This window comes from Bombina bombina, chromosome 4, assembly GCF_027579735.1.
Source record: "Bombina bombina isolate aBomBom1 chromosome 4, aBomBom1.pri, whole genome shotgun sequence".
Classification (NCBI taxonomy): Eukaryota; Metazoa; Chordata; class Amphibia; order Anura; family Bombinatoridae; genus Bombina; species Bombina bombina.
Window position 1 is genome coordinate 849,144,315 of NC_069502.1, and position 22,677 is coordinate 849,166,991.

A 22,677-nucleotide genomic window follows, 5' to 3' on the forward strand; every position below is an offset into this window, starting at 1 on the left:
CAAATTGTGACGCAGTGTCAGACATGGCCCTCATATCATCAGCGCGCTCTGTCCTTAACCCAGAGCTATCGCGCTTGCCTCTTAACTCAGGCAAATTAGATAATACTTCTTTCAAAACATTAGCCATATCTTGTAAAGTGATTTGTAAGTGCCTTGATGTGCTTGGCGCCACAATCTCACGCACCTCCTGAGCGGGAGGCGAAGGTACTGACACGTGAGGAGAGTTAGGCGGCATAACTTCCCCCTCGTTGTCTGGTGATAATTTCTTTACCGGTAAAGACAGACTTTTATTTAAAGTAACATCAATACAATTGGTACACATATTTCTATTGGGCTCCACATTGGCCTTTAAACATAATGAGCAAGCAGATTCATCTGTGTCAGACATGTTTAAACAGACTAGCAATGAAGCTATCAAGCTTGGAAATTTCTTTCAATAAGTTTACAAGCAATATAAAAAATGCTGCAGCGCTTTTAAAAACACAAAAAAACTGTCACAGTTGAAATAACAATGAACTAATACGGTTATAGCAACCAATTTTAAACAGTAAATGTATGAAATTAGCAGAGGATTGCACCCATTAGCAAAAGGATGATTAACCCCTCAATACCCAAAACGGGTAATCAATTTAAGATTTAACGCTTTTCTCACAGTCAAACACACTGTCACAGGTCTGCTGTGACTGATTACCTCCCTCAAAAATGAATTTTGAAGACCCCTGAGCTCTCTGGAGACGTCCTGGATCAAAGAGGAAGAAGCAGGAAGACTGTGCTAGAATTTTAACTGCGCAACAAGGCGCTAAAAAAAGGTCCCTCCCACTCATATCACAACAGTGGGAGACCTGATATAACGGGGTCTATGCAGAAATATACGTTAGCCATGTGGAAAAAAAATCATGCCCAAAAAGATTTATCACTAAAGTACCTCACAAAATGAATAACATGCCAGTAAACGTTTTAAAAAACAACTTTCCAGTGTTATGCAAAGTTATCACTAAGCCTGCTACCAGTCGCTTCTACTGCAGTTAAGGCTCATACATTTATTTCAGTACTAACAGTATTTAAAGTTAAATTCTAGTCCCTAGAAAATAACTCAACTGCGCATACATTTATCAGCCTGATACCAGTCGCTACTACTGCATTAAAGGCTGTACTTACGTCATATGGGTAACAGCAGTGTTTTCATAGTCAATTCCATTCCTAGAAAATATTTTACTGCACATACCTCATTTGCGGGGGACCCCGCATGCTATTCCCTTCTCTGAAGTTACCCCACTCCTCAGAATGTGCGAGAACAGCCAGTGGATCTTAGTTATGTCTGCTAAGATCATAGCAAAAACACAGGCAGATTCTTCTTCTAAATACTGCCTGAGAGAACAAACAGCACACTCTGGTGCTATTTTAAAATAATAAACTTTTGATTGAAGAATGTTACTCCTATCTCCTCTCACAACCTCCTTTGTTGAGACTTGCAAGAGAATGACTGGATATGACATGTGAGGGGTGGAGCTATATAGCAGCTCTGCTTGGGTGATCCTCTTGCAACTTCCTGTTGGGAAGGAGAATAAATCCCATAAGTAATGGATGACCCGTGGACTGAACACACTTAACAAGAGAAATCTTCTCACAGGAGGTCTTACTTTGAATCCTATTTGATACTCTTGAGAGACAATGCTCTGAATCCAATGATTTTGGACTGATTTTATCCAAAAATCCTTGAAAAACCTTAATCTGCCCCCTACCAGCTGAGCTGGAATGAGGACCGCACCTTCATGCGGACTTAGGGGCAGACTTTGGTTTCCTAAATGGCTTGGATTTATTCCAATTTGAGGAAGACTTCCAACTGGAAGCAGAATCCTTGGGAGGAGGATTGAGTTTTTGTTCCTTATTCTGATGAAAGGAACGAAAACGGTTAGAAGCCTTAGATTTACGCTTAGGTTTTTTATCCTGAGGCAAAAAAACTCCTTTTCCTCCAGTGATAGTTGAAATAATAGAATCCAACTGAGAACCAAGTAAATTATTACCTTGGAAAGAAAGAGATAGTAATCTAGATTTAGATGTCATATCAGCATTCCAAGATTTAAGCCACAAAGCTCTCCTAGCTAATACAGCTAAAGACATGGATCTAACATCAATTTTGATAATATCAAAAATGGCATCACAAATAAAATGATTAGCATGTTGCAGTAAGCGAACAATGCTAGATATGTCAAAATCCAATTCATGTTGCGCTAAATTTTCCAACCAGAAAGTTGATGCAGCCGCAACATCACCCAAAGAAATAGCAGGTCTGAGAAGATGACCTGAATATAAATAGGCCTTCCTTAGATAAGATTCAAGCTTCCTATCTAAAGGATCCTTAAAGGAAGTGCTATCTTCCATAGGAATAATGGTACGTTTAGCAAGAGTAGAAATAGCCCCATCAACTTTGGGGATCTTTTCCCAAAACTCTATAGATTTTGCTGGTAAAGGATACAATCTCTTAAACCTTGAAGAAGGAATAGAGGAAGTACCTGGCTTATTCCATTCCCTAAAAATCATATCAGAAATAGCCTCAGGAATGGGAAAAACACCTGGGGAAACCACAGGAGGTTTAAAAACAGCATTTAATCGTTTATTAGACTGAACGTCAAGAGGACTGGTTACCTCAATATCCAAAGTAATTAACACTTCTTTTAATAAAGAACGCATATACTCATAATAGAATCAGAAACAAATTCTTTAAAATTTACATTTATATCATGCACATTAGAAGTTGAAGGAACTGCAACTGGCAATGTACTATTACTGATGGATACACTATCTGCATGTAAAAGTTTATTATGACAACTATTACAAATGACATTCGGTGGAATAATTTCTACAATTTTACAACAAATGCACTTAGCTTTGGTAGAACCGATGTCAGGCAGCAATGTTCCAGCAGAAACTTCAGAGACAGGATCAGATTGGGACATCTTGCTCAATGTAAGAGAAAAAACAACATATAAAGCAAAATTATCTATTTCCTTAAATGACAGTTTCAGGAATGGGAAAAAATGCAAAAGCATAGGCCTCTTGATAGAGAAGAAAGCAGGAGGCAAACATCAATGGGGTATTGAAATAATGAAGAAAAAAAAAAAAATGACCGGAAATGACACACTTGCGTCACTAATGACGCCGCCGTGTGAAAGGTCTCGGCATCACATATGGCGCCGGAAATGACGAAGTTGTGTCATAAACGTATCTTTTCGCGCCAAAAAAAGTTTGCTCCAAAAAAAGTTTGCGCCAAAAATGACGCAATAAAGTCTAGCATTTGACACACCCGCAATTGCAAAAAAGTAGTCAAATTGAAAAGAAGACTAAACCCCAGGTAAGAAATAGAATTCTTAAAGTGTTTACATTCCCAAATATGAAACTGACAGTCTGCAGAAGGAAATACATGAACCTGACTCATGGCAAATATAAGTACAATAATTATATTTAGAACTTTATATAATTGCATTAAGTGCCAAACCATAGCTTAGAGTGTCTTAAGTAATAAAAACATACTTACCAAAAGACACCCATTCACATATAGCAGATAGCCAAACCAGTACTAAAACAGTCATTAGTAGAGGTAATTGTAAACTGAGAGTATATCGTCGATCTGAAAAGGGAGGTAGGAGATGAATCTCTACGACCGATAACAGAGAACCCATGAAATAGACCCCCGTTAGGGAAATCATCGTATTCAATAAGTGATACTCCCTTCACGTCCCTCTGACATTCGCTGTACTCTGAGAGGAATCGGGCTTCAACAATGCTGAGAAGCGCATATCAACGTAGAAATCTTAGCACAAACTTACTTCACCGCCTCCATAGTAGGCAAAGTTTGTAAAACTGAATTGTGGGTGTGGTGAGGGGTGTATTTATAGGCATTTTGAGGTTTGGGAAACTTTGCCCCTCCTGGTAGGATTGTATATCCCATATGTCACTAGCTCATGGATTGCCAATTACATGAAAGAAATGGTAAATCTCTATTTTATAGAAAGTAACAACTGTCACTTTAAGATAAAATATCCGAATGGAAATTGCTAATGTCACGGATATCAGATGGCTAAGGCTACCCCCCACTCCCCTACAACCTCACCCCTGTTTTTTTCTCAGTGGTTTTGGGCTCCTCAGAGCAACCACCATCTCTGGAAGCTGTTTGTTTACTTTGTGTTGGCTTGTTTTTGTGTTCAGAGAAAAGTTGGTGCATGACCAGGAAAATCCTCCTAGGCTGGCCGGGCTCCTGGAACTCCCCGGTCGGCCGCCTTACAACGGACACCCGCCTAACCCCTCTCAGGCTGGCCAGGCTCCTGGAACTCCCAGTTGGCCACAGAACAGCAGAACACCCGCAAACTTTAACCCAGGTCGCTCCAGCAACCATGTGCCCCAGAGCTCCGCTCTTTTGGGGATTACAAGGAGTGGGGGAATTGTCGGAGGGGAGCTCCTTTGGGAACTGGGGGTTTTGGACACCCCTAACCCCATAACTTCATTGGACTGTAACTCCGGTCCCCAGTAACAAATCATGCTGATTTTTAGACTGTGAAATTTGGGAACCGAGAGCTTTAAAATGATACCCTGGAAGTTTCACCGCTCCACCGGGATCACCCCGAAACCGCCACCCATAGCGGTAGTTGTCCTCCCTCCCCTTACAGAGAAGCCCTTGCAGGGAGAGACGGGTATCGATATCTCTCCCCAGCGGCCGAACCCCTTCCTGGGAGAGGAGACAGTCGGTCTCTCTCCCCAGCGGCAGAGCCAGGAGCCGGGAGAAGAGACAGTCGGTCTCCCTCCCCAGCGGCAGAGCCAGGAGCTGGGAGAGGAGACAGTCGGTCTCTCTCCCCAGCAGCAGAGCCAGGAGCCGGGAGAGGCGACAGTCGGTCTCTCTCCCCAGCTGCAGAGCCATCCCCTGGGAGCGGAGGTAGTTGTCCTCCCTCCCCTTACAGAGAAGCCCTTGCAGGGAGAGACGGGTATCGATATCTCTCCCCAGTGGCCGAATCCCTTTCTGGGAGAGGAGACAGTCGGTCTCTCTCCTCAGCGGCAGCACAGTTTCCCATGGAGCGGAGGTAGCAGACCTCCCTCCCCAGCAGTAGATCTCCTTCTCAGGAGAGGAGACAGACGCTCTCTCCCCTCAGTAGCTTGTCAGGGTCTATACCCTTTTGTTGTCCTGGAGTATATCTCACAGGGGGCAGGCCAGGGGGGTACCCGCTCATGCAGTTGGTGCCACAAGTTTGGGCAACCGAGTTTTGCCTGCCCCACCAAGGAGCAACTTCCACCAACAGTCTGGGGTGGGTATACAGCTGGGAAACCAGTACTGGCTTTGTTTGTGGGTGGGTCAGCTGGTACTCAACAGAGTGTCACAGAGGGAAACAGTTTGGAAATGGAACTTAAGGACACTGGAACTTGTGGAACAGCAATTGTTTGGGAGCCGGCCTTAGCAAACTTGTTTGGGACTTTGCATTTTGTGACTATCCTTGCGCCCAGGGCGCAGGGTATAAACGCCAGCACAAACCCCACAGGATGCCCCAAGCTCAGGAGAGATGGGATAACCTCTCTCAACAACCGAGAAGTGGAGGGCCACTGTCAGACAGCCCCAGGCCGACCCATTAAGGGTCTAGCCGGGTCTGCCGAACTGGAGGGGGGAGATGTCACGGATATCAGATGGCTAAGGCTACACCCCACCCCCCTACAACCTCACCCCTGTTGTTTCTCAGTGGTTTTGGGCTCCTCAGAGCAACCACCATCTCTGGAAGCTGTTTGTTTGCTTTGTGTTGGCTTGTTTTTGTGTTCAGAGAAAAGTTGGTGTATGACCAGGAAAATCCTCCTAGGCTGGCTGGGCTCCTGGAACTCCCGGTCAGCCGCCTTACAACGGACACCCGCCTAACCCCTCTCAGGTTGGCCAGGCTCCTGGAACTCCCGGTCGGCCACAGGACAGCAGAACACCCGCAAACTTTAAACCAGGTCGCTCCAGCAACCATGTGCCCCAGAGCTCAGCTCTTTTGGGGATTAGTAGCTCCTGGTGAGTACAAGGGGTGGGGGAATTGCCGGAGGGGAGCTCCTTTGGGAACCGGGGGTTTTGGACACCCCTAACTTCATTGGACTGTAACTCCGGCTTTAAAATGACACCCTGGAAGTTTCGCCGCTCCACCGGGATCACCCCGAAACCGCCACCCATATGTATTGGGATTATGTGGGACTGTGGCTCCTATGGAGGTGCCGGGCTGTCTGGAGGGGGGGGGGAATGGCGGGAAAATAGTGGGATTTTCCAGGGTCTTATCAAGATGAGCTGACTGTATAAAAGGAGTGTGTGCTTTCAATAAAATCAGTTCCTGTTAAACCTGAATGCTAGGCTGTCTAGTTATTTGGGTTTGCTCCAGCTAAAATCACTTTTCCTGGGCTACATAGCAGCCTGTTCCAGGCAGAGGAAGGACACTCTGGCAGAGCTACCTAGTCTGGTAGCTGGTCTGCTACAGGGTGGGACCCTGAGTACTGGTGCTGTCGGGCATCAGGGGTGGCTACAGGCTGTGGTCCCTTGCCAGCTACATAGCTGCAATCGGCAGGGAAGAAGCAGGACGCGTTTGGCGGAGCTACCCAGTGGGGGTACCCGGGGGTATCCGTCACAGCTAACTTAAGGCAGACTAAACACAGAACCTCTGCACCTCAGCCTGAGGTGTTTCACCTTACCACCGGACTATGTATAGAAGATTCACTGCAAAGAGTCACACTGCAAAACCGAGTCTCCTGTAAAAGTCGGCATAGCAATGGCGTCGCTCAGCTTGAGACACTATAAAGCGGAAGATACGGGTCACATGACTAGCTCTCCATGGGAATTGCGTAGCTAAGTAAAAGAGCGCGCTCTTCAAGAAACTGACAGTCTCCGCCATTGTAAAATGAGCTATTAATTGTACTGTGCCAGACCGACAGTGCAATACAATGCTAATAGAAGTGATTCCACACAAAACAATTAGCCCAACAGAAAATGCTTTGCTCAAATTAATTATAACACATGAGGCATAAATAATTAATAAGTGGTATTAATTAACCCATAATGAGTCTCTGATTGTCCTAAATATACATGAGCCATAAATAAAGAACCAAAATAATCAGGGTATACTTTATAAGTCATAAAAAGTATTAACCCCTAGTCTCCAGGTCACAAGAAAGGCCTGCATCTTGCTCTAGAATATCCTTCTAAAGGAAATATATGTCCCAGATAATGTTGCAGTTTAAATCACATAAGTGCCCATCTCCATACCTAGAAGACAAAAGGCACTTACCTGCAGTCTGGCCGTCCGGCAGAAGGACAGCTTACAAGGTGTGAGAGGACACATACTCCTCACAGAGACCTGTAGAAAAAAGAAAGAACAGAGTAAACCTACTCTGGCTTTCTATACATGGGCAGCAAATATGTTAGGAAAACGCAGCAAGGGCCACCTCACAAGTTCCTAACGGCTTTAAGGCTACCACTACCCTACTGAAGAGATACCTTGCTTGTAGCAAAAGAAATACAATTTTCTTCAGACACTAGAAATTCACCTCCTCCATTGACAGAAGCAAAGAGAATGACTGGGGATTGTGGGTAGGAAGTGACACTTAACAGTTCTGCTGTGGTGCTCCTTGCCTCTTCCTGCTGGCCAGTAATGATATTCCCACTAGTAATTGATGACGTCTTGGACTCTCCATATCTTAGGAAAGAAATAATCATTATATGATAAATGTAGACAGTAATTATAGTAGTAAAAAAACAAACAAGCAAAAAACAAACACAATAACAGAAACTTTAAATAAAATGAACACATATTTGCAGCAGTAAATAAATAAACAAATATGTTACCACATATCAGTGTTCTCTCCAGGACCTTTTTAGTGGGTGCAGCAACTGGCTTATTTTATTGACCATCCGGCTAAATGTAAGTCAATATTAAGCTAACATTAGTAAATATTAAATTTTTCAATATATGTTGCTCAAATGATCATTTAATCAATTTATGTTACATTATGCAATTACTTTGTGCAACGGATAACTTAAAGGGATAGTATACACCAATGTTCATATAACTGCATGTAAAAGACACTACTATAAATAAGAATATACACAGATACTGATCTAAAAATCCAGTATAAAACCTTTTAAAAAGTTACTTAGGAGCTCCTAGTTTAGCACTGATGATGAGGTTAGGTTGGGAAACCGAGTGAAAGAGGCTGGGAAAACATGAAAAACAGACACGCTCCCCTCCCTTGCATATGAAAAAACATAATTTATGTAAGAACATACCTGATAAATTAATTTCTTTCATATTGGCAAGAGTCCATGAGCTAGTGACGTATGGGATATACATTCCTACCAGGAGGGGCAAAGTTTCCCAAACCTCAAAATGCATAAAAAATACACCCCTCACCACACCCACAATTCAGTTTAACAAATAGCCAAGAAGTGGGGTTATAAGAAAGGAGCGAAAGCATCAAACAAGGAATTGGAATAATTGTGCTTTATACAAAAAAATCATAACCACCACAAAAAGGGTGGGCCTCATGGACTCTTGCCAATATGAAAGAAATGAATTTTTCAGGTAAGTTCTTACATAAATTATGTTTTCTTTCATGTAATTGGCAAGAGTCCATGAGCTAGTGATGTATGGGATAGCAGATACCCAAGATGTGGAACTTCCACGCAAGAGTCACTAGAGAGGGAGGGATTAAATAATGACAGCCAATTCCGCTGAAAAAATAATCCATAACCCAAATCAAAAAGTTTTAAAAAAATGAAATTATAAGCAGAAGAATCAAACTGAAACAGCTGCCTGAAGTACTTTTCTACCAAAAACTGCTTCAGAAGAAGAAAAAATATAAAAATGGTAGAATTTAGTAAAAGTATGCAAAGAAGACCAAGTTGCTGCTTTGCAAATCTGATCAACAGAAGCTTCATTCTTAAAAGCCCAGGAAGTAGAAACTGACCTAGTAGAATGAGCCGTAATCCTTTGAAGCGGGGATTTACCCGACTCCACATAAGCATGATGAATCAAAGACTTTAACCAAGATGCCAAAGAAATGGCAGAAGCCTTATGACCTTTCCTAGAACCAGAAAAGACAACAAATAGACTAGAAGTCTTCCTGAAATCTTTAGTAGCTTCAACATAATATTTCAAAGCTCTAACTACATCCAAAGAATGTAAAGATCTCTCCAGAGAATTCTTAGGATTAGGACACAAAGAAGGGACAACAATTTCTCTACTAGTGTTGTTAGAATTCACAACTTTAGGTAAAAAATTAAATGAAGTCCGCAACACCGCCTTATCCTGATGAAAAATCAGAAAAGGAGATTCACAAGAAAGAGCAGATAACTCAGAAACTCTACTAGCAGAAGAGATGGCCAAAAGGAATAAAACTTTCCAAGAAAGTAATTTAATATCCAGAGAATGCATAGGTTCAAACAGAGGAGCCTGTAAAGCCCTCAGAACCAAATTAAGACTCCAAGGAGGAGAAATTGACTTAATGACAGGCTTAATACGAACCAAAGCCTGTACAAAACAATGAATATCAGGATGATTAGCAATCTTTCTGTGAAAAAGTACAGAAAGAGCAGAGATTTGTCCTTTCAAGGAACTTGCAGACAAACCTTTTTCCAAACCATCCTGAAGAAACTGTAAAATTCTATGAATTCTAAAAGAATGCCAAGAGAATTTATGTGAAGAACACCAAGAAATGTAAGTCTTCCAAACTCGGTAATAGATCTTTCTAGACACAGATTTACGAGCCTGTAACATAGTATTAATCACTGAATCAGAGAAACCTCTATGACTAAGTATTAAGCGTTCAATCTCCATACCTTCAAATTTAATGATTTGAGATCCTGATGGAAAAATGGGCCTTGAGATAGAAGGTCTGGCCTTAACGGAAGTGTCCAAGGTTGGCAACTGGCCATCCGAACGAGATCCGCATACCAAAACCTGTGTGGCCATGCTGGAGCCACCAGCAGTACAAACGAACGCTCCATTAGGAATTTGGAAATCACTTTTGGAAGAAGAACTAGAGGCGGAAAGATATAAGCAGGTTGATAATTCCAAGGAAGTGACAACGCGTCCACCGCTTCCGCCTGAGGATCCCTGGATCTGGACAGATACCTGGGAAGTTTCTTGTTTAGATGAGAAGCCATCAGATCTATTTCTGGAAGTCCCCAGATTTGAACAATCTGAAGAAATACCTCTGGGTGAAGAGACCATTCGCCCAGATGTAACGTCTGGCGACTGAGATAATCCGCTTCCCAATTGTCTATACCTGGGATGTGAACCGCAGAAATTAGACAGGAGCTGGATTCCGCCCATACAAGTATCCGAGATACTTCTTTCATAGCCTGAGGACTGTAAATCCACTCTTGATGATTGACATATGCCACGGTTGTGACATTGTCTGTCTGAAAACAAATAAACGATTCTCTCTTCAGAAGAGGCCAGAACTGAAGAGCTCTAAAAATCGCACGGAGTTCCAAAATGTTGATTGGTAATCTCGCCTCCTGAGATTCCCAAACCCCCTGCACTGTCAGAGATCCCCATACAGCTCCCCAACCTGAAAGACTTGCATCTGTTGAGATCACAGTCCAGGTTGGACGAACAAAAGAGGCCCCTTGAATTAAACGATGTTGATCCAACCACCAAGTCAGAGAAGATCGAACATTGGGATTTAAGGATATTAATTGTGATAGCTTTGTATAATCCCTGCACCATTGGTTCAGCATACAAAGCTGGAGAGGTCTCATGTGAAAACGAGCAAAAGGGATTGCGTCCGATGCAGCAGTCATGAGACCTAGAATTTCCATGCACAAAGCTACCGAAGGGAATGATTGAGACTGAAGGTTTCGACAAGCTGAAACTAATTTCAGACGTCTCTTTTCTGTTAGAGACAAAGTCATGGACACTGAATCTATTTGGAAACCCAAAAAGGTTACCCTTGTCTGAGGAATCAAAGAACTCTTTGGTAAATTGATCCTCCAACCATCTCTTTGAAGAAACAACACAAGTTGATTTGTATGAGATTCTGCAGAATGTAAAGACTGAGCAAGTACCAAGATATCGTCCAAATAAGGAAATACCGCAATACCATGTTCTCTGATTACAGAGAGAAGGGCACCGAGAAAAGATCCTTGGAGCTGTTGCTAGGCCAAACGGAAGAGCAAAAAACTGGTAATGCTTGTCTAGAAAAGAGAATCTCAGAAACTGATAGTGATCTGGATGGATAGGAATATGAAGATATGCATCCTGTAAGTCTATTGTAGACATATAATGCCCTTGCTGAACAAAAGGTAGAATAGTCCTTATAGTCACCATTTTGAATGTTGGTATCCTTACATAACGATTCAATATTTTTAGATCCAGAACTGGTCTGAAGGAATTCTCCTTCTTTGGTACAATGAACAGATTTGAATAAAACCCCAGACCCGACTCTAGGTCTGAAACACATTTCAGAAACGCCTGAGCTTTTACTGGGTTCACTGGAATGCGTGAGAGAAAAAATCTTCTTACAGGCGGTCTTACCTTGAAACCTGTTCTGTACCATTGTGAAACAATGTTCTGAATCCAAAGATTTTTAATCGAATTGATCCAAACATCTTTGAAAAATCGTAACCTGCCCCCTACCAGCTGTGCTGGAATGAGGGCCGCACCTTCATGCGGATTTTGGAGCTGGTTTTGACTTTCTAAAAGGCTTGGATTTATTCCAGACTGGAGAAGGTTTCCAAATGGAAACTGTTCCTTTAGGGGAAGGGTCAGGCTTTTGTTCCTTATTCTGACGAAAGGAACGAAAACGATTAGCAGCCCTATATTTGCCTTTAGATTTTTTGTCCTGAGGCAAAAAGGCTCCCTTCCCCCCAGTAACATCTAACTGGGAACCAAATAATTTATTACCTTGGAAAGAAAGAGAAAGCAATGTTGACTTAGAAGTCATATCTGCATTCCAAGACTTAAGCCATAAAGCTCTTCTAGCTAAAATAGCTAAAGACATATACCTGACATCAATTCTAATGATATCGAAAATGGCATCACAAACAAAGTTATTAGCATGTTGAAGAAGTTTAACAATGCTATAAGCATTATGGTCTGACACTTGTTGCGCTAAAGCCTCCAACCATCAGCCAAAGAAATAGCAGTTCTAAGAAGATTACCTGAACATAAAACAAAAACAGAGGCGCCACATGTGTAGGTCAATAAAACAAAAACATCCAAAGAAGGAGCAGAATAAGGGTACTCACAAAGGAAGCGGCACTCTCTTATGCCAGTATGAGCAGGCTGGTTTTCAACAGCAAACCAGCTGGCTGTGTGAAGATCCCCGCCAAATACGCTGGAAATCTCTGCCTTCTGAATCCCAAACCAGTGCTCCTAGTGGTGATGACGATCTCCAGCTGGAACTGCAGTTAGAATAGGAGGAAGGGCTGGGCTGCCCTTAGGTTACTGATATGGGGATAGTAACACCAACACCAGACTTATGTAAAAGTTTAAAATCAGTATTTTATTATACAGAATAAAAATACCAAAAGGTATAACAAGTTACAGCTGGGTGGTGAAAACCTATCTCCCCACAAGATACAATATAGCGACGCCTTTCTCGGGGAACACCCCGTTTCCTCAGGCTTGTATATTCATTGTATGTATGGATGCCCTTTATATAGGGCTCAGTAACCTCATATTCCAATGAACCCTCCCCTTCCTTTATACAAATTATCCTATCACGTCCTTCCTTTCCCAATACTCCCAATTGTTGTGGTAGTGTTATGTATGAATAATAGTAATCTGTGTGATAAAAAAGTATTGCCTAGTAAAAACCGTTATTTACAAATGTATCAATAAAAAGTATATACTTATAAGTAATCAGATCGAAATTTACCAGTGTCGATCGTGCCCTGTGTGTGTGAGTGTAAAGGTAAACAAACTAACATATGTTTCCTTCCTAGCCAATAGATTAGGACCGTGTTGGGGGCCTGTCCTTAGATCTTATTCTCATAGGTTACGCTCTGTAATTTGGTCATCCGTCAGGCTGATAAGGGCGGAGGTATAGTTCTACAAAACTATTCAGATTATGTTAAAGAAGCTTGTCGTATTTTAGAAGATACTGACTATTATATTAAATTAGCACACGACCCTACCCTAGAGTATACTAAAACTCTTATCGCCCTACTGGAACAAGGTCTCAATTCAAAGATTCTTACTAAAAAAGAGAAAAGATATCTGACTCCAGACCATCCTAGCACACCATATTATTACCATCTCCCCAAATCGCACAAGAACGAAAAAGTGCCTCCAGGTAGGCCTATTATAGCAGGCATGAATAGTATTACCGAGAGATTGTCGGAATATATCGACATCTACCTACAGAGGTATGTTATTAATTTACCATCTTATATTAAGGATACTAAAGACCTGCTGAACAAACTTTCTCTGGTGCAATTGGACAAAAGTAAGAACTACCTTTGGCTTTCATGTGATGTTGGATCGCTCTATTCGATTATATCACATGACTTGGGGATTCACACCACACAGATATATTTGAATAGAGACCTGTACATGCCTTTAATTCAAAAGGAATATTTAATTTCACTTATTAATTTTATTCTAAAACATAACTATTTTCAGTTTCTCAACACTTTCTTTTTACAGATCAGGGGAACGGCCATGGGCACCAGATTTGCCCCGAGTTTTGCCAATCTATTTATGGGTTGTTATGAAGATCTATATATTTATAACTCACAATGGAGGGGCAATCTGGTGTTCTATGGCCGTTATATAGATGATCTCATTTTTATTTTTGATGGTTCAGAGTCAGAAGCCTTGGATTTTGTATCACATCTAAATGATAACAACATGGGCATTGGGTTTACCCACAATCTACAAAGGAACAGTATAGAGTTCTTGGATGTGATCCTTTCTTGGGATCAGAAAGAGAATATATCTACGTCCACTTTTTTCAAAAAAGTGGACTGCAATAATTTTCTACATTTTTCTAGCAACCATTTAACAAAATGGAAAACTAATATTCCATTTAGCTAGTTTTGTAGACTGCGTAGGAATTGCAGAACTATCGAGCAATATAATCAGCAATCCCAGATTCTCAAATGTAGATTTATAGAAAAGGGATATCCTGCTGAATTGATCACAAAGGGCTATGAGAGAGCCAAAAACTTACATAGGGAACAGCTACTATCATCAGTCTCGTCTAAAGATAGAGATAAGGAGATGTTTGTAAATAAACAACCCCTTTTTGTAACACAATATAACTCAAACCACAAAATCATTAATAAAGTTCTCAAGAAACATTGGCCCATCCTCCTAAAAGACCCAGTCTTGAAAAAAACACTTCCATCTCAACCTAAACTAGTTTTCAAAAGAGCCCCAACCTATAAACAGAAATTAGCCCCCAGTAAGGTGGTTATGTCAAAAAGGAAATCTGTTAACATTACCAGATTGGGAGACAGGACCCATAACAACCATATCTTTAATAAAGTAGGGGCTTTTAGATGTGGAAAGAAATAATGTCACATGTGTAAATATATAACACATGGTTACAGTGACATAGTATCCCACAATACAAGGGAGTCGTTCCCTATAAAAAGCCGATTGTCCTGTGATTCTAACTATATAATATATGCACTGTCCTGCCAATGTGGGACTCAGTATATAGGTAGGACCTGTAGAAAGGTTAGGACTAGATGGAGCGAACACCTGAGGAACATTAAATCAAAATCACCTAAACATAGTGTCTCTAGACATATCTGTAGCAGCTATATCCCTGGTAAATGCTCATTCAAAATAACACCATTAGAAAGGATTCCTCCAAGTAATCTGTACAATAGGTTCTCAAAATTGAGACAAAGGGAAACCTATTGGATTTTTAAATTTAACAGTTTATTCCCTACTGGCCTTAATGAGGTCATAGATTCTGCAGCATTTTTGTAACCATTTGTATATATATATATATATATTGTGAGGGTACTTAGGATACTGTTGTTAATAATACATCCATAGTATGATTTTAATTTGTTCGCTGGACTTTCCCTACCTACTTGTTGTTGGCATTTGCATTAATACATTTTTACATTTAATTTTCATATTTTTTATTCTTTAGTATTAATAGTTATGGTCTGATTTTTTAGCATTAATTCATGGGGCATCTTCAACCATTCTAGCCCTGTGTTTATATAGTGAGTCTTTCACACTACTAGATTACATTTTTTCAACATTACATTTTCTAACCACATATTTTATACATATATAGTTATTGTTCTATATTTGTTTTTCCATTTATACACTTTATACAATTTCACTATAGCCTCACACTGGGCGATACTGCATTCACAGTCTAGATCTAAGTATATACACATTTATTATATGCTCTGTTTTATTACTACTATTTACACATTATCATTCTTTATGGAACATACATACATCTTTGGGCACCAAACTATTTGTGTATATACTTATACACATTCTTTAGTTATTCATAACCATCACTTTACGTCACTTCACTTGCCTTTATTGTTTAATGTGGCATTTTAGAGATTTATTTTTTCGCCAGAATCCAAGTCACAATATTTTATTTTAATTGATTTGTTGACTTTGCAGCCTATTGCTAAGAGCTCACGTAAGTGAGGCATAATTTCACATATAGAGATATTTATATTCAATCTCCCTTTTTATATCACATTAAGCACAATTAAATATAAATATATGACAGCAACCAATTATATGGTGGGTTTTTTGCTTATTCCAGTCCTTAGCTATCCCATTGGTATTAGATGCATATGGGCGGTAACTATATCGTCCGATGCTACCTCAATGGGCAGGTATGAATATTATGCACGGGCCTTGGGGATCATGTGACCACGCGTCATCTCTGTGGACGTCCAAAATCACGTTAACAGCTATTTGCTGTTACTCCGATCACGTGACACTACGTCACTCTAGCACTATCTGTAGTCTAGGGCACGTATTACAGAGCGTAACCTATGAGAATAAGATCTAAGGACAGGCCCCCAACACGGTCCTAATATAGCTAGGAAGGAAACATATGTTAGTTTGTTTACCTTTACACTCACACACACAGGGCACGATCGACACTGGTAAATTTCGATCTGATTACTTATAAGTATATACTTTTTATTAATACATTTGTAAATAACGGTTTTTACTAGGCAATACTTTTTTATCACACAGATTACTATTATTCATACATAACACTACCACAACAATTGGGAGTATTGGGAAAGGAAGGACGTGATAGGATAATTTGTGTAAAGGAAGGGGAGGGTTCATTGGAACATGAGGTTACTGAGCCCTATATAAAGGGCATCCATACATACAATGAATATACAAGCCTGAGGAAACGGGGTGTTCCCCGAGAAACGCGTCGCTATATTGTATCTTGTGGGGAGATAGGTTTTCACCACCCAGCTGTAACTTGTTATACCTTTTGGTATTTTTATTCTGTATAATAAAATACTGATTTTAAACTTTTACATAAGTCTGGTGTTGGTGTTACTATCCCCATATCAGTAACCTAAAGGCAGCCCAGCCCTTCCTCCTATTCTAACTGCAGTTCCAGCTGGAGATCGTCATCACCACTAGGAGCACTGGTTTGGGATTCAGAAGGCAGAGATTTCCAGCATATTTGGCGGGGATCTTCACACAGCCAGCTGGTTTGCTGTTGAAAACCAGCCTGCTCCTACTGGCATAAGAGAGTGCCGCTTCCTTTGTGAGTACCCTTATTCTGCTCCTTCTTTGGATGTTTTTGTTTTATTGACCTACACATGTGGCGCCTCTGTTTCTGTTTTTGTTTTAACATCATAGAAGTGTATCATCCCTCTGGGTGAAGACAGAGAGCGGCCTATCAAAGTTTTGGGGACATCTGAGGACATCTGTTGGACTTTCCAGATCTGGCCTGTCCAGATTATTGATTTGTATATTTCCTTCAAATTAACATACAGTACTATACATTTAGAAATCAATATATATTGTGTGTTTATACACTGTTTAATATATATATATATATATATATATTTGTTTCACTGTTATTTGATACTCTTTAACATCTATACATACATATATAGTATTTTTTCATATATACATTTTTAATTTTTTTCTTTTTTTCAATTATTTTTTTTCTTTTTCTTTTATTTCTATGCAAGAGTAAAGCGCCTCCTATAGAAGCCTAGTGATTGCTCTCATCACAGTGACTTCTTTATTACCTGAACATAAATAAGCCTTCCTTAGAAAGGATTCAAGCTTCCTATCTAAAGGATCTTTAAAAGAAGTACTATCTGCCGTAGGAATAGTAGTACGTTTAGCAAGAGTAGAGATAGCCCCATTAACTTTGGGGATTTTTTCCCAAAACTCTAATCTATCAGATGGCAAAGGGTACAATTTCTTAAACCTTGGAGAAGGAGTAAATGAAGTACCCAGACTATTCCATTCCCTAGAAATTACTTCTGAAATAGCATCAGGAACTGGAAAAACTTCTGGAATAACTACATGAGGTTTAAAAACTGAATTTAAACACTTATTAGTTTAAATATCAAGAGGACTAGACTCCTGCATATCTAATGCAATCAACACTTCTTTAAGTAATGAACAAATAAACTCCATCTTAAACAAATATGAAAATTTATCAGTGTCAATATCTGAGGCAGAATCTTCTGAACCAGATAGATCCTCATCAGAAATAGATAAGTGAGAATGATGGCGGTCATTTAAAAATTCATCTGAAATATGAGAAGTTTTAAAAGACCTCTTACGTTTACTAGAAGGAGGAATAACAGACAGAGCCTTCCGAATAGAATTAGAAACAAATTCTTTTACATTAACAGGAACATCCTGAACATTAGATGTTGAAGGAACAACAACAGGTAATGGATTATTACTAATGGAAATATTATCAGCGTTTGATAGTTTATCATGACAACTAACACAAACAACAGCCGGAGGAACAGTTACCAAAAGTTTACAACAAATGCACTTAGCTTTGGTAGAACTGACATCAGGCAGCGTCTTTCCAGAAGTAGATTCTGATCCAGGGTCAGGTAGTGACATCTTGCAATATGTAATAGAAAAAACAACATATAAAGTAAAATTATCAAATTCCTTAAATGGCAGTTTCAGGAATGGGAAAGAATGCAAAACAAAACAAGCCTCTAGAAACCAGAAGCAACTAAAAAGTGAGACTGAAATAATGTGAAAAAAACTGGCACCAGGTATGACGCCCACATTTTTGGCGCCAAGTATAACGCCCACATTTTTTGGCGCCAAGAATGACGCCCAGATTTTTTAGCGCCAAAAACGTCCGCATACGTCAAAAATGATGCAATCACGTGAAAACTTCTGGCGTCAACTATGACACCGGAAATGACGAAATTTTTGCGCCAAAAAAAGTCTCGCGCCAAGAATGACGCAATAAATTGAAGCATTTTCTGCACCCGCGAGCCTAACAGCCCGCAATTTAGAAAAAAAGTAAATTGAAAATTTTAAGGTAAGAAAAAAATATAATTCATATACATGAAAGTGACAGTCTGAAAGAAGGAATACTGATTATCCTGAATCATGGCAAATATAAGTTTAACACGTATATTTAGAACTTTACATATAAAGTGCCCAACCATAGCTTAGAGTGTCATGAATAGAAATAAGACTTACTTACCCTAAGACACTCATCTACATATAGTAGATAGCCAAACCAGTACTGAAACGAGAATCATTAGAGGTAATGGTATATAAGAGTATATCGTCGATCTGAAAAGGGAGGTAGGAGAAGAAATCTCTACGACCGATTATAGAGAACCTATGAAATAGATCCACTAGAGGAAGACCATGGTATTCAAATAGGCAATACTCTCTTCACATCCCTCTGACATTGACTGCACTCTGAGAGGAAAACTGGGCTTCAGCCTGCTGCGAAGCGCATATCAATGTAGAAATCTAGCACAAACTTACTTCACCACCTCCATCTGAGGCAAAGTTTGTAAAACTGAATTGTGGGTGTGGTGAGGGGTGTATTTATAGGCATTTTGAGGTTTGGGAAACTTTGCCCCTCCTGGTAGGATTGTATATTCCATACGTCACTAGCTCATGGACTCTTGCCAATTACATGAAAGAAACAGATAATACAAACAGGAGCAACAGGAATCTGTAGACATCTGTATACATCTAAAACTTTGCAGCTTGGTTAGAAGTCTGAAAATCAGCACAATGTTATTTAAAAATAGCCAGAACTATACATTTTTACAAAAACACTCCCAGGTGGGCTATATAATTGGATCATCTACAAAACATTTATGCAAAGAGAAATCTAGGGTACAATGTGCCTTTAATAAAAACCTCCCTGTGCTTAGTGTGGAATGTGATATGTACCCCTCAGACATATCACACACGTGTACTCACCTGTACTGATATTGTCACTGATTTCCTGATTAACAGCTTCCTGCTGACTATTTACATACAGATCATTTGTTTGTTCAGCATTAAGTGTGACTTCAGTTTTAACATCACCTGCACAGATCGTATAAATATGGTCACATTTTAGCTGTTTAGCACTACACAAGGAATGTACACTCACATGTGCCATGAATCCCTCAGACACATCTCAGGCACGTCACACACATACACTCAGCTGTGCTCTATGTACACAGACATATCACACATGTACACTCCCCTGTGTCCTGCATCCCTCAGACATGTCACACATGTACACTCACCTGTGTCCATCTTAAGTGAAATCTTAGCATCATTATTACCTGAAGTAAAAAAACAAAAAAATTGTTATTTACATAGTAACATAGTAGATGAGGTTGAAAAGAGACAGAAGTCCATCAAGTTCAGCCTAAGTCCATTGAGTCTTAAATTTAATCTCTATATTCTCTTTTAAAAAAGGACTAAAATAACATATGATAATTGTGTGATTTGTTACAGCACTAGTATCCATAAAGCCCCTATACTCGACATGGGAACAATACAGAACAAATATTCCAACAAGCCCTATACCTAATATGGGGACAATACAGCACTAGTATTCCAACAGCCCCTATACCTGACATGGGGACAATACAACACTAGTATTCCAACAGCCCCTATACCTGAAATGGAGACAATACAGCACTAGTATCCAAACAGCCGCTATACCTGACATAGAAACAATACAGCACTAGCATTCCAAGAGCCCCTATACTTGACATGGGGACAATACACCACTAGTATTACAACAGCCTCTATACCCGACATGGGGACAATACAGCACTAGAATTCCAACAGCTCCTATACCCGACATGGGGACAGTACCGCACTGATATTCCAACAGCCCTTATACCTGACATGGGGATAATACAGAATAAGTATTTCAACAGCTCCTATACCTGACATGGAGACAATACATTCTAATGGTATGTAGTGTGGCACTATGTGAGTGTAAGGGGCTTAACAGATATATATATATATATATATATACCTGGTGCTAAATACAAAAAAGGAGGAAATTGTTGTTGGATTCCTACACGTGCAACAAATTATAGTTATGAGTGCACTAACAGCTCCCTAAGTGAAAATAGTTAAAACCTTACATTTATTAATTTTTTATTACAAACTGGATACTAAACCTATATTAAACATTATCATTGAATACACACCGGAGCCTGCAAAAACACTCTGTGAGCAGTACCCCTGGTATTCTTGGCGGATAGCTGGATACGTTGGCATCAGTTGGGGGGGGGGGTACGCTTAAATGCAGGCTCCAAAAAGGAAAACAAAATACAAAAATAATTAGAATAAGTTTTGCATTTTGGTCCATAGATGGGCCTTTTTCAAGCCTGTATTTTAAAAGGTTTGAAAAGATCCATTGTTTCAACTCGGAAATTTAAATGTATTACCGGATAATTGGATTACGGCTAAAGTTGCCGCCTCTCACTTCATTAGTTAGACCTTTGACTACCTGACAGGAAACTTCAAAATGGCAAGTTTTCATTGGATCCGTTTTGCCCCAATACCTGATGGGTTATGTGGCCAGACTAGATCAATCATATCCTTACGTCCTTCTCCATTATTTCCCTATGAAGAAAGCAGAGTATGGATGCACTACTACCTGAATGAGAACTTGCATCAGCTATAGTTTGTTCACATGATGGCTTCTACACCAATCACAATAACGCCTACTTGGTAGTCATAGTAAAATTTTACTTCAGATTGGTTTAAAGTGCTTCTTATATTTACAAACAAACAGTTGTTATTTTAATATATACAGCACTACCATTTCTCATTATATAACGTTATTTAATTATAGTTTTGTATTTGAAAATATAGCTTTACTATTTTACCAAATTCTTAGCGATGAGAGGTGTTAATCCATTAGAGGAAAGAAGTGGATATAATCTTATAATAAAATTTAATAGAAACAAGGAAGTAAATATCTCTCAAATAAATACCCAGTAGTTATTATTTTCATTCAGACATGGGGAAAAACACTGTTCATAAGAAAAATCCACCTAGTTTCCTTCTGCAATAACAAAAATTGTACTTCTCCACCTGTTATACCACTTTCAATAAAATCCAAATCCCAGCATTTTAGATCTTAATTGTGTGAATTATGATGTGTAAGTGATTTGTTTTCCTTTCTCTAAATCCCTTTTTTTGCATTATGAATATTACATAGATGTTCAGTAATTCTAACAGCTAAGGTGCGTGTGGACATGCCTATTTTGAATATGTTACAGTCACAGCTTAAGCAATAAATCACATTTTTTGGTTTTGCAATTCATGAATCCTTTATATGGATTTTTTTTTTTACCAAAATGGTCAACATTTTCAGTTTTCTTTACCTTATATTGACATACTGAGCATAAGCCACGTGCTACTGAGCTCCTATCTTTTAGGTAGACGATCAAAGTGTCTCTTTACTAGGGAATCTTTCATATTGCGTGCTCTCCTGAAAGTCATTGATGGAATTTGGGCTAATTTTTTTCCAAGATAATCATTAGACTGTAATTTATACCAATATGTATTAAAAATTAATTCGACTTCCTGTGAATGGTTGTTATATGTAGAAATAAATCTTATATTATCCATTTCATTAGATTGTATCTTAGGATTTAAAAGTCTTTCTATCTGTATCTAAAGCTCTCTTATAAGCTTTAGATAGACATTTTTCAATAGCCTCTCCCTAGAAACCTTGTCTGAAGATCCTTAGCTGCTTCTTTAAAAGCTGTTAATGTTGAACAATTTCTTCTAATTCTAAAGTATTCCCATGTTGGGATGTTTTGGGTGACTGTAGGTGCGTGTGTACTCATGGCATGTAGGACATTCTTGGTTGCTGTATAATTCTGTGATTATCTGATTATCACTGGTCTTAATAATTGATGCATCCAAAAAATAAACACTTACTTTTCTCCATGAATGGGTAAAAAATAAACCCATTTCATTATTATTTAACTCTTTAATGAACTCTTTCAATACCTCAATTGGGTCTTGCCAGAGTATCAAAATATCATCAATGTTACAAGCCCATAAAGAAACAAATTGATGATATTTATGAATATATTCACAGAAGACAAACTTCCTCTCACCAACTCAAATACAGATTTGCATAGGTGGGGGCACAAGCTGTCCCTATTGAAGTCCCACACATCTGTAAAAAATAATTTATTATCAAAGGTGA

At 39.5% G+C, this 22,677-nt stretch overlaps 1 protein-coding gene across 1 annotated transcript in view; it reads right to left on the reverse strand.

The window, feature by feature from the left end:
* Positions 1-22,677, reverse strand: part of LOC128657979 (uncharacterized) — a 210,180-nt gene that overhangs the window by 45,872 nt on the left and 141,631 nt on the right. Inside the window, exons 8-9 of the mRNA XM_053712419.1 lie at positions 19,733-19,771; positions 19,425-19,526 (exon numbers count right to left, since the gene is read on the reverse strand). Coding sequence (XP_053568394.1) covers positions 19,425-19,526; positions 19,733-19,771 — 141 coding nt within the window. The remainder of the gene's footprint in view (positions 1-19,424; positions 19,527-19,732; positions 19,772-22,677) is intronic.